Source organism: Phallusia mammillata, chromosome 8 (assembly GCF_965637545.1).
Source record: "Phallusia mammillata chromosome 8, kaPhaMamm4.hap1.1, whole genome shotgun sequence".
Lineage (NCBI taxonomy): Eukaryota > Metazoa > Chordata > Ascidiacea > Phlebobranchia > Ascidiidae > Phallusia > Phallusia mammillata.
This window is the reverse complement of record NC_137259.1, coordinates 1,943,511-1,955,160: the sequence shown is the minus strand read 5'-3', so window position 1 is coordinate 1,955,160 and position 11,650 is coordinate 1,943,511. Positions and strand designations below refer to the sequence as shown.

At 37.2% G+C, this 11,650-nt stretch overlaps 3 protein-coding genes across 7 annotated transcripts; all 3 read left to right on the top strand.

The window, feature by feature from the left end:
* The first annotated feature begins 860 nt into the window (after nt 1-860).
* LOC145204168 (uncharacterized) lies at nt 861-5,417 on the top strand. Of its 2 annotated transcripts, none has more exons than XM_080076623.1 (4): nt 861-1,517; nt 2,229-2,373; nt 2,723-2,829; nt 4,991-5,417. In XM_080076623.1, exons 1-4 carry the CDS (start codon nt 1,266-1,268, stop codon nt 5,210-5,212), a joined length of 726 nt encoding a protein of 241 aa, XP_079932749.1. In that variant the 5' UTR covers nt 861-1,265; the 3' UTR covers nt 5,213-5,417. The 2 variants fall into 2 exon arrangements, with proteins under 2 accessions (XP_079932749.1, XP_079932748.1); XM_080076622.1 differs by lacking the exon at nt 4,991-5,417 and adding an exon at nt 2,896-3,912 and having other exon boundaries at nt 886-1,517.
* On the top strand, nt 5,139-8,940 carry LOC145204169 (uncharacterized). 4 transcript variants are annotated; one of them, XM_080076627.1, is made up of 5 exons: nt 5,139-5,204; nt 6,427-6,713; nt 7,250-7,394; nt 8,037-8,143; nt 8,211-8,940. In XM_080076627.1, exons 2-5 carry the CDS (start codon nt 6,462-6,464, stop codon nt 8,532-8,534), a joined length of 828 nt encoding a protein of 275 aa, XP_079932753.1. In that variant the 5' UTR covers nt 5,139-5,204; nt 6,427-6,461; the 3' UTR covers nt 8,535-8,940. The 4 variants fall into 4 exon arrangements, with proteins under 4 accessions (XP_079932753.1, XP_079932752.1, XP_079932750.1 ...); XM_080076626.1 differs by having other exon boundaries at nt 5,142-5,204; nt 6,420-6,713; XM_080076624.1 differs by lacking the exon at nt 5,139-5,204 and adding an exon at nt 5,444-5,507 and having other exon boundaries at nt 6,420-6,713.
* Nucleotides 8,431-11,630, top strand: LOC145204170 (uncharacterized). The gene is made up of 5 exons (XM_080076629.1): nt 8,431-8,464; nt 9,708-10,001; nt 10,456-10,600; nt 10,991-11,097; nt 11,162-11,630. The coding sequence occupies exons 2-5, from the start codon at nt 9,750-9,752 to the stop codon at nt 11,483-11,485; spliced, it is 828 nt and encodes a 275-aa protein (XP_079932755.1). The 5' UTR covers nt 8,431-8,464; nt 9,708-9,749; the 3' UTR covers nt 11,486-11,630.
* The last annotated feature ends 20 nt before the right edge of the window (nt 11,631-11,650 follow it).

Below are 11,650 nucleotides of genomic sequence, written 5' to 3'. Positions count from 1 at the left end.
GTTTTGTTGTGTCTGTATTGACTTCAAACGATTAAACCAGAGAGGCCGGCTGTTTTTGCAGGTGTTGTAGAAACCGCATCATCTAATGATGCTTTCTTTCGTACTTACCAGGGTTACTTATTGCAGTTACGAGTTTTTTCAAGGTTCAGGTTGCAAGGTGCAGCTTTAATTATTTATTTTTTTGTAATCAACTTACTAAAGCATCACTACTAGGATTCACAGTGTATCGTTTGGCAACCTACTGGAATATGTTAATTTAGCCTGTTTTAAATCCACTAAAACTGGCAGAAGGAATATGATCATGACAGCAAATTTATTTCACATTTAATTTAGACACATGCTCATCGTTGTGAGCAAATAGTTTGAAAAGTGAAGCAGTAAGGCAAATAGTAAGTGATTTATTTGTTTAATTATTGCACAGTTGCAAAACGCAACCCAGCATTCAATGAAACTACGAACAAGTGTGATATTGTATCATTGCGCAAGTAGGCATGAATAGAGGGACTCTGAATACCTACCAATGTTCAACTCAGAAGCCATATTGCTGTAAAAACAAACTCAACGTCATAATATATTTTGTGCACTTCCACCCGGAAATGGTCGTATAGCCCGCTTATATAGCGACAAATTTCACATCTGTGCTTAAAATGTTTACACACAACCGTGGAATAAGATGCGAGATGATCTAGTCTTATCTCTCTGTCAACGTTCGTTTGAGCTTGAATAAGGAATTGGAATTTAGAACCCTCGATCATAAATTACCTTTTGTTCTTTGTGACGGCATTTTTTTGCTCTAGTTTAGTCGCAACTTAACAAAAGACTCGAAAAGCGCGTCCAAACACAGATAAAGACGAGGAAACAGGCAATAGTAGATGAGTTCTACAAGGTTACTTTTGACGACTTAGTTTTGTTTTGCTGTAGTTCTTGAGCAAATTGTCAGAGTTAGTTTGCAAACTGGAACATTGCATCATTTCTAAAAACGTTTTATGTAAGTTTTGTTACACGGACTTCTCAAGGTTTGCCTTGTAGCCCCAGAAAAGAAAGTAGCCTGTCCATGCAAGTTAAACATTAACTATGCCTTACGATTTGCGGCGATATGGAAGGAGAGACGTATGCAGGAAACAATCGCAGAGTGCTGCAAATTCAAGCAGTTGTGTTGATTTAGTGACTGTGAAAACGTTCTACCAGTGCAAATGAACAGCACGAATAGCACTCTGTTTTTTTCCTGGTTTTAAACTCTAAAGTTGCAGGTATTAAAGTCAAATATGAAGGTGATATTAGCTGGTGCTGCTAAAACTGGGACAAAAACAATGGCTGCTGCGTTTACAGTGCTTGGATTTAACACGTACGACTATCTCGAAAATTACTTCTACCTGCACAAGGAGTGGCTAAAGATATTTGATGGTTCAGCAACTAATGAAGACATCAGAAGGATGTTTGATGGTGTTGATGCTCTGACAGATACACCAGTACCAGACAACTGGGAAATTTTACACAACGCCTTTCCTGAAGCAAAGGTATGGTTAGGTCAATTAATGACCAGTTACACAATGTCTAACATGATGCAGTTAAGAAATAAATTTTAGCCACTGAAAAGTCAACATGCAATGCATGTAATCACCAACCACTGAACTTTAGGTACCACCAAGATAAATTACAGAAGCATTTCGTCTAACTTAATATAGGCCTAGTTTGTTTGCAAATTACAGCAACATGGCAAATTTTTGTTTGCAATTTACATGAGATGACGACAGAGTTATCCAGGGTGTTTTTAAGTCAGGCTTGGTGTCAAGGTTAAAATGTTTGCTGGATTCATACACAAACCGACACTCACAACAGAAGGTTAAACGCCCTCTGCGCTACTTTAAATAAGCTCAAGTAAACAAATAGGCGTTCGTATAACTCGCGAAATGGTTTCGTTCAATAAATTAAATTTGCAAATTCGTCTGTCGTAAAGATTCTGAAATGTGTGGCTGTATATATACAAATCAGCTAGCCAAGTTTCAGTTTGGATCATTTGAAGATCTTTTCTAAGGCCGAAACATGTCGACACACACCCACACCGACACGCATGCACATTACCAATGTCACAACAGTTAATGTCAAGGGTACACGGAACCATATTTTGATAGAACGTTTCCAGTGTGGGTATATGCATGGTTAATTACACCAAACTGTGAAACTACAAAAGTTAGCAGGGCTTTAAAGCTTGGTTGTCTTTTTTACAGATTATTCTTACCCTTAGAGATGAGGACGCATGGTACAAGAGTTTTATCAATCAGCTGGAAATGATCAACAAAAGTTATGTTACATGGTTTCTGACTGTTTGTTCTCCACAAGGTGTCAGACGGCGTCATTTTGCCAAACAAGCTGGTAGGTCTATGTGGTAAATGACATAATTTTGGTACACGGCTTTAAACTTTTATTGCATGTAAGTCCCAACAGCTGATGATGTCATTGTAAAACACTAGGGTTCGTTTGCACTATTGTGGTAAAAGTTCTATTTCGTCAATAAAGGTTTTTGTAATCAGCGTAGAAACTAGAAACTGCACAGCGTTTGCATCAGTGAATATGCAAGGCAATATATTTCAAAATGTATTTTCCTTTTGAAAGAAAATCATAGTTTATAAGTCGAAAAGTAGACACGTACACCATTGTTTGAGATTTGACGTTCTCTAACTAAATATAACTTATCGAATAATGTTGTGGTGTCTAATTTTAGGACAAAACGTTGGTATTGTAGCTTCTTGGCCAAGATGTTCGGTGCAACCCCATTCAGAAGAGTTTCTTCGCAAACATTACAGGAAACACAATGAATCTGTCTTAAAGGTGAAGATTGCAGTCACTGATACGAATGTTGATTAACACAACTCTAAAATTAATCCTTTGTTTTAGAAAGCACCCAAGGACAAGTTGTTGGTGTACAAAGTATCAGAAGGCTGGGAACCCTTGTGTGATTTTCTGGGTGTTGAAATACCGGATAAACCATTTCCTCACAAGAACAAAGGCGGTACTTTTATTGACGAATTAGTCAAGACCAGTCCAGTTGTTCATCAAATGTTGTTCCAAGGAGCAATGTCAGCCACTCTTATGACTCTATGTGTTGGATATGCAGGATACAGATTATACAAAACGTCATCTGGTCAAAGGTGGGGAACTTGGATCTTACAAACCGCACAAAAAGCTGTTCAACGTGTCTGTGGCTTACAGAAGAGCTAGTATTTTTCAAGTTAATTATGCACGACTTTCACAATTTAAGTGGGGTACAGAACAACCTGAAATTGCATCGTCTTTGCTCGTTTTCTTTTATTAGTAAAAAAATACCTGATTCTCAAATAAAAAAATTTCTCAAATTTCTGTTTTTGCAGATTTGTATTCCTTTGTTAACGCGTTTGTTACGTAACAATTAACAAACAGCTATTGTTACGCGCGCACACACACTGCAAACAAAAACAGTATTGTCTCATATTGTGTATTAACCTGCGCGCCGCCAGTTTGCCTCTTTCAGACTTCATGTTTGATGGTATAGCGATGGGGTTGCAGGTAACTACAACAAGCGAGTACAGTCATGCTACTGCACTTCAATTTTCGTGTTCGACTTTTGTGTTCGGCATAATCGTCACATAATTTTTATTCAAATGTACAACATTTGGTAAATTCAAAAACTGAGCCGCATCAGAGGGATCAAAGAGCCGCATGCGGCTCGGAGCCGCGGGTTGGCGACCCCTGGGTTAGTGCAATTGTGTCGCTATGTGTTCTTTTACCAAGCGAATTAAGCTCATTTTGTCTTATCAAATTTATGCTTTAATGTTTTTCTTATCGCATGTGCAGTGAATTCGCTACACCTTTGATTTTTTGCGCTTCAAGATCAAGTAGTTTTTCAACTAGTGAATAAATTAGGTTACTACTAGGCATAGTTAAAAAAGCAAACTTCAAAGGTTTCACCTTTAAACGTATTTTTGTATGCTATATATGTCCTTTAATCTGGAAAGGACATGAGATACTACTCTATTTAACTTGGGCAAATAAAACCGCATAAGTTAAAGATTAACTACAAAGCCGGCGCAGGGAGACAAGCGCAAAAGTCAAACGCACAAAGTCACAGATTAAGTACAGATTTTGTTGATTGTACCAATACAGACACGCTGATTAGACGCATACAAAAGCCTAAATAAAACGAGAACACAATTGTGTTGTAATCAGCTAGTCCTGTTTTGAGATTGTGAACATTAGCTCGCATAAAGTAAAGTCACATATGAAGGTGATATTAGCCGGTGCTTCAAAGACCGGCACCAAAACAATGGCTGCTGCGTTTACGATGCTCGGTTTTATACATATGGTTTAATTAAAAACCAATTTTACCTGTACAAGGAGTGGATGAAGATGTTTGATGATTCAGCAACTAATGAAGACATTAGAAAGATGTTTGATGGTGTTGATGCTCTGACAGATGCACCAGTTTGTTTATACTGAGAGGTGTTGCATCAAGCTTTTCCTGAAGCAAAGGTAAAATCAATCACCAGGATTGTGGCATGTTCAGTTCGTTAGAGAAAACACTTTACATGGAACTCTTTTAATGATTAGTAACTAAACGTCAACTATAACTTAAAAAACAGCATTTTTTAACCATTTCCTCTAGTTATCTGGTGTGTTTTAAGAGTGTGTTTGCCTTCTTAAATTTACAGATAGCAAACAAGTAATGCATTCAACTTAAACAAAACCGAATGCCAAATTTTAAAATCCAATATGTTTTGTTGAGCGTTCAAGCACTGTTGTGTTTACATCACCTTGCCAACTGTAACTACATGCGTTTAATTTACGGTACAGAACATTGTTAGCTTGGCTTTATGGTCAAGATATGGGTTGCGGCCACATTGAGAAGAGTTCCTTCGCGCGTTATACAAGAAACACAATGAATCTTTGTTGAAGGTAAACCATACATTAACTGCTGTTAGTAAAACACAACTTAAATAGTCATGTATTTGTTTAGAAAGCACCCAAGGACAAGTTGTTGGTTTACAACGTATCAGAAGGCTGGGAACCTTTGTGTGAATTTCTGGGTGTTGAAATCCCAGATAAACTGTTTAATCACAAGAATGTGCGAGGAGACTTTGCAGACGAACTGTTTCGTACACTAAATGTTGCTTCAAGCAGATTTATCAGCTTCTGTAACAACTCTGTGTGCGGGATATACAGGATACAAGGTTTATAAAACGGACTCGATCCAAAGAATAGGGACTTATCAGAAAACTTTCGAAAACCACTTCAATTTGTTGCGGATTTTCAGTTTATGTGAACAATAATCAAGCTGTGCTTAAACGAACGAAAGTATGCTCATAAATATTGTGCGTTTTAAATTTTGCTTCACACTGTAACACTGTGTAAAAAATACGAGGTATTCGGGTTTTGTCCACTGACCAACGAGACCGGAGTATTTATTCTCTTTTCAGTTTGTCACAGGGACTTCATTGGATCGCCTTTTAGGAAGGCATTACCAACAAACACCAGTAAGCCTTCAAACAATTGCAAAGTTTTAGCAGCCCTAAATATTTCTCACAAATCTTTGTGGATTCGAAACCGTAGCATAATTTACCTGTAGGTCAGCGGTTCCCAACCTGTGGGTCGCGACCCTAACTGGTGTCGCCTGACAATTTGCCTGGGGTCGTCTAAAGCAATGGTTCCCAAACCGTTTTAGGCAATGTACCACCAGCCCCAATAAAATAAACCCATGAACCACTTCGTTGTTGAGAAAAAAAAAAATTCAGTCAATTTTAATAGCCTAGTAATTTTTTCCTTGGGGTCACCGCAACTAGGCAAGTGTTATCTAGGGGTCACGGCACAAGAAAGGTTGGGAACCGATACTGTAGGTGCTACAGCATTAACAAACAATCCTCAGATTAACAACTGAAATAGACAATAATAATGTTTCGTTGTTTTCGCGTTTAACAAGTAGAGCCCAAAAAAGATCAAAACAAATGACGGTTCAAATGGTAACCAATATATCGTTAGTCAGGCTAAAATGCCTCTTTCAGATTGTAATGTTTACACTTGACTGTGGCATTCACTGGAGCAAAGGGCGCAACGTTAGTAGTCTTTATGTCTGACAGGCTATTTCCTCGTTTAACGTGCATCTTCAAAACACACGTGGAAATAATAGTCGTAAAATTAAGAGCACATTATTTGGTAAACTTTTCTGTTATTCTGGGGCGCACCTGGCCACCTAACAAAACGATTGAGAACGCACAAACGATTTTTGACCTTCAAAACCACAAAATTAAGTCGGTTTCCGCAAAAGTTAAAGTTTAACCGTACAGTTTTAGGAGGCTAGCGTACAAAGTTACAACAAGCGCCTGTTATCGAGTATTTAAATAAGCTTAATCACAGTTGGTATGTTGTTAAACCAGTAAGTCTTGCTTTAGATTTTAGGTGAGACGTAAATCAGAATTCCTCAAAAGTCAAATATGAAGGTGATATTAGCTGGTGCTGCTAAAACTGGGACAAAGACAATGGCTGCTGCGTTTACGACGCTTGGATATAATACATATGACTATCTTGAAAACTACTTTTACCTGCACAAGGAGTGGATGAAGATATTTGATGGTTCAGCAACTAATGAAGACATCAGGAAAATGTTTGAAGGTGTTGATGCACTGACAGATACACCGGTGCCAGATAACTGGGAAATTTTACACAACGCCTTTCCTGAAGCAAAGGTATGGTCAAGTTAATAAATGATCTACAAAACAACGTCTACGGATGCAGTTAAGAAATAACTTTTAACCCTTGAAAAGCCAGTGAAAGCCCAAATGCTTGCAAAAGTAACCACCAATCAATGAATTTTACAACCACCAAGATAAATTACGGAAGCATTTCGTCTGTTAACAAACTATAAGCTTAATTATAGTTTGTTATTTAACTTGATTAGTAAATAACGTTTACGACTGTAGAGCACCCCTTCAGACCACTTTCTTGTAATTTAGTGGACCCTTCTTAGACGACGGTAGAGTTAAGTTTCAGTTTGGCTCATTCGAAAATCTTATGGTCGAGAAAAGGCTTTAAGGCCGAACATGTAGACACACACGCATCTTAATCAAACAACAATTAATGTCAAGAGTACATAAAACAACTTAAAAATTGGACAAATGAAGGACGAGACCTCCTCGGTATGGGTATATGCTGGATTCATAATACTAAACTTTAAAACAACAAAAGTTAGAAGCGCTCTGAAGTTTTGTTGTCTTTTTATCAGATTATTCTCACTATCAGAGATGAGGACGCATGGTACAAGAGTTTAATCAATCAGCGTAAAATGATCAACGAAAGTTATGCTATATGGTTTCTGACCGTTTTTTCTCCACAAGGTGTCATCCGGCGTCATTTTGCTAAACAAGCTGGTAGGCCTGTGTTGTGAACAGTATAATTTTGGTACATGACTTTAAACTTTCAATGCATGTTTCTTTAAACCCCTCAATTCATTTTGCCAAACAAGCTGGTAGGCCTGTGTTGTGAACAGTATAATTTTGGTACATGACTTTAAACTTTCAATGCATGTTTCTTTAAACCCCTCAATTCATTTTGCCAAACAAGCTGGTAGGCCTGTGTTGTGAACAGTATAATTTTGGTACATGACTTTAAACTTTCAATGCATGTTTCTTTAAACCCCTCAATTCATTTTGCCAAACAAGCTGGTAGGCCTGTGTTGTGAACAATGTAATTTTGGTACATGACTTTAAACTTTCAATTCAGGTTTCTTTAAACCATTCTCAAATACTAAATAACTGATGAATTAATTGTAAAACACATGGATTCGTTTGCACTATCGTAGTAAAAAGTATGTTCAATTTAGGTTTTTGATCAGTGTAGAAACTGCACAGCGTTTGCACCAGTATAGAGACAAGGCAATATATTTTCATGTACTTTTGTTTAAAATAAAAAAATAGCAATTTTTTTGTCGAAAGGTCAAAACTTTAAATGGAGATTTGAAGTTCTCTAACTGAATATCACTTGTCGAATAACATTGTGGTTTCTCATTTTAGGACGAAACGTTGGTACAGCAGCTTCGTGGCCAAGAAATTCGGTGCAGCCCCATTCAGAAGAGTTTCTTCGCGAGCATTACAGGAAACACAATGACTCTGTCTTAAAAGTAAACTTTACAGATACTGATACGAATGCTGATAAAACACAACTTTAAAAACAATCTTTTGTTTTAGAAAGCACCGAAGGACAAACTGTTGGTGTACAACGTATCGGAAGGCTGGGAACCCCTGTGTGAATTTCTGGGTGTTGAAATACCGGACAAACCGTTTCCTCACAAGAATAAAGGTGGAACATTTGTGGAAGATGTGGTAAAGACCGGTCCACTTGTACACCAAATGTGGTTGCAAGGAGCAATATCAGCCACTCTTATGACTCTATGTGTTGGATATGCAGGATACAGATTATACAAAATATCATCTGGTCAAAGGTGGGGAACTTGGATCTTACAAAACGCACAAAAAGCAGTTGAACGTGTTCGTGACTTCCAGAAGAGCTAAGTCAATTATGCGTTGCTTCCACAATTTAAGTGGGGGTACAGAACAACTTGAAATTGCATCGCCTTTGCTCGTTTCTTTCAATTAGTAAAACACTACCTGATCTAAAATAATTTAAGGCTTTTAATGCGGTGTAGCTGCAGCGCGTTCAACCAATATCCACCAATTACCCTCACTGTTTTGCGCTCCATGACGTTATAAAGTTGCACAGCTATTTCCGGCTTGGTGATTGTTTTAGTGCTATTCTGTCGTTATGTTCTTTCACCAAGTAAAATAAGCTCATGTCATCTCATCAAATTCATGCTTTACAGTTTTTCGTATCGCACGTGTAGTGAATTCGCTACCTTTGATTTTCTGCACTTCAACATCGAGTAGTTTTGGAACTAGTAAATAAATGATATTACTAGTAGGCATAGCTAAATATTGACTCAGTCTGATAAAAATAGGCCTTTAGCAAGGCATTTCTAACAAACACCCGCACGCGTTCAAACAATTTGCAGTTTCAAAATATTTCCCGATAAATCTTTGTGGAGTGTAAACCGTAACATAATTAACTATTGGTGCTATCACATAAACAAACAATCCATAGAACAACGAATGAAATGAGTTTGGCAGTATTTTAATCTGTTAGGTTTATTACAATCATAGGCAGGAAAAATGCTTCGTTGTTTTCGCTTTAAACAAGCTTGTATAACATGGCGTCTAGAAAAAAGGATACCAATTACGGTTTATATAACAAGCTTTTATAACATGGTCGTAACCAATATCTCGTCAATCACGCTAAAATGCTTCTTTTAGAATGTAATGTTTACACTTGACTGTGGCATTCACTGGAGCAAAGGGCGCAACGTTAGTAATATTTATATCTGACAGGCTATTTCCTCGTTTAACGTGCATCTTCAAAACACACGCGGAAACAATAATCGTAAGAATTAAGAGCATATTGTACGGTAAACTTTTCTGTTATCCTAGGGCTCACCTAGTCACATAACAGAACGTTTGGGACCGATTTCTTTGGCCTTCAGCACTAGCAAATAAAGTCAACTCTGTTGCAGCAAAAGTTAAAGTTTAACCGTACAGTTTCAGGAGGCTAGCGTACAAAGTTGCAGCAAGCGCCTGTAATCGACCATTTAAATATCGCAGTCAGTATTTTGTCATAACCGAGTCTTGTTTTAGATTTTAGGCAAGACGTGAATCATAGCTTCTCAAAAGTCAAATATGAAAGTGATATTAGCTGGAGCATCAAAAACTGGCACCAAAACAATGGCTGCTGTTTTTACAATGCTTGGGTACAACATTTATGACTACATGGAAAACTACTTTTACCTGCACAAGGAGTGGATGAAGATATTTGATGGTTCAGCAACTAATGAAGACATCAGACAGATGTTTGATGGTGTTGACGCTCTAACAGATGCACCAGTCTGGATATATTGGGAAGAATTGCACAAGGCTTTTCCTGAAGCAAAGGTACAGTAAAGAAAAATTGCCATTCAACATCATTTAAACGAGAAGAAAATACCACACCACTAAATATAAATGACTAATCCATGTGGCATAATGTTTGTACCCAATGTACAACTACCGGTTAAATGGGTATATAATAAGGGATTGTACTTCAGACTAAACAAAATTTCCAACCTAAATTTCTTTTTGTGACGTTTAACAAATATAAATTTTTTGTTCTAATTTTGAGGACTCAAAAAGTATGAAAATAGTCGCATAAAACAGTTTGAAGATAAAACAGGCAGTTATGTCGGTGGAGCATAGCAACGAATACCTTGCTTTTGTGTTTGATCCGGATAAACCGTTTCTGCGTCAAATAAAACTGACATGTCTGCACACAGACGTGTAGGCTATACGTAACTGCAACATAAACCGTTTTTTTTTTCAGTGAAATAACTTTCTTTAAACTTCTTTGCAGATTATTCTAACCATCAGAGACGAGGACGCGTGGTACAAAAGTGTTATCAATCAATTTAACGTTTTAAACCAAAGTTATTTAGCATGGTTCATCAACATTTTTTCTCCACAAAGTGCCATGCAGCGTCGGTATGGTGAAAAAGCAGGTGGGTCTGTGTGGTCATCAGAATAAGTTTAACAACAATTGCTATTTGTTTTTGTATAAGTTTCCTCGTATAGTGAATTGACAGCCTATTTCACATAGTTGATATATTGTTGTAAAAAAACCAATGCAAGAAATACGTTTTTGGAGTTGTTTTAAGTCTTGAACTTTGCTTCAGGAAAACCAGTGTTTCGTTATCTGTTAACGTGTAGGAGACAAACAAATCACATCTTTGTACTCGAAACAGTTATTGGCTACAAACACAATATTTTTCAAGGCAAAATGTTTGCAAGGTTAACGTAGTACGGTAAAAAAAGTTTTTGTAAGCAAATGAGATCAAATTAATTTCTTGGATATTTTTTTATTGAGTAACAAGATGCGTTTTATTTTGCAGTACAGTACATGGGCACAATAGGTCCATGGCCAAGTAATAGGGTGCAAGTCCATCCAGAAGAAGTCCTTCGCGATCATTACAGAAGACACAATGAATCTGTGTTAAAGGTAAACACTTACAGCAACTACTGTTAGTAAATACACAACTTAAAACAGTTATGCATTTGTTTAGAAAGCACCCAAGGACAAGTTGTTGGTGTACAAAGTATCGGAAGGTTGGGGACCCTTGTGTGAATTTCTGGGGGTTGAAATCCCGGACAAACCATTTCCTCACAAGAATGTGCGCGGAAATATCTTAGAGGACATGCTTAAGACAAATCCAATCGTACAACGAACCATGCTTAAAGCCGTATTATCAGCGTCTGTAGTGGCTCTGTGTGCGGGTTATGTAGGCTACAAGCTTTATAAAACAGATTCCGGTCAAAAAGTAGGAACTTGGATTTCAAACAACGTGCAAAAAACTTTTAAATTTGTTACTGGTTTACAGTTTCTGTAAATACATAATCCGATTTAATCAAACCAAGTTGAAATAGGATTGATGTTAAAAAAGATTGTGTGATTGTAAGTATGTCTACGTGTTTTATGTATACGACACTATCTACTTTTGAATAAGATATGAATTAAAATGAATGATTTATTTATTCGTATGGTATGCACAGTG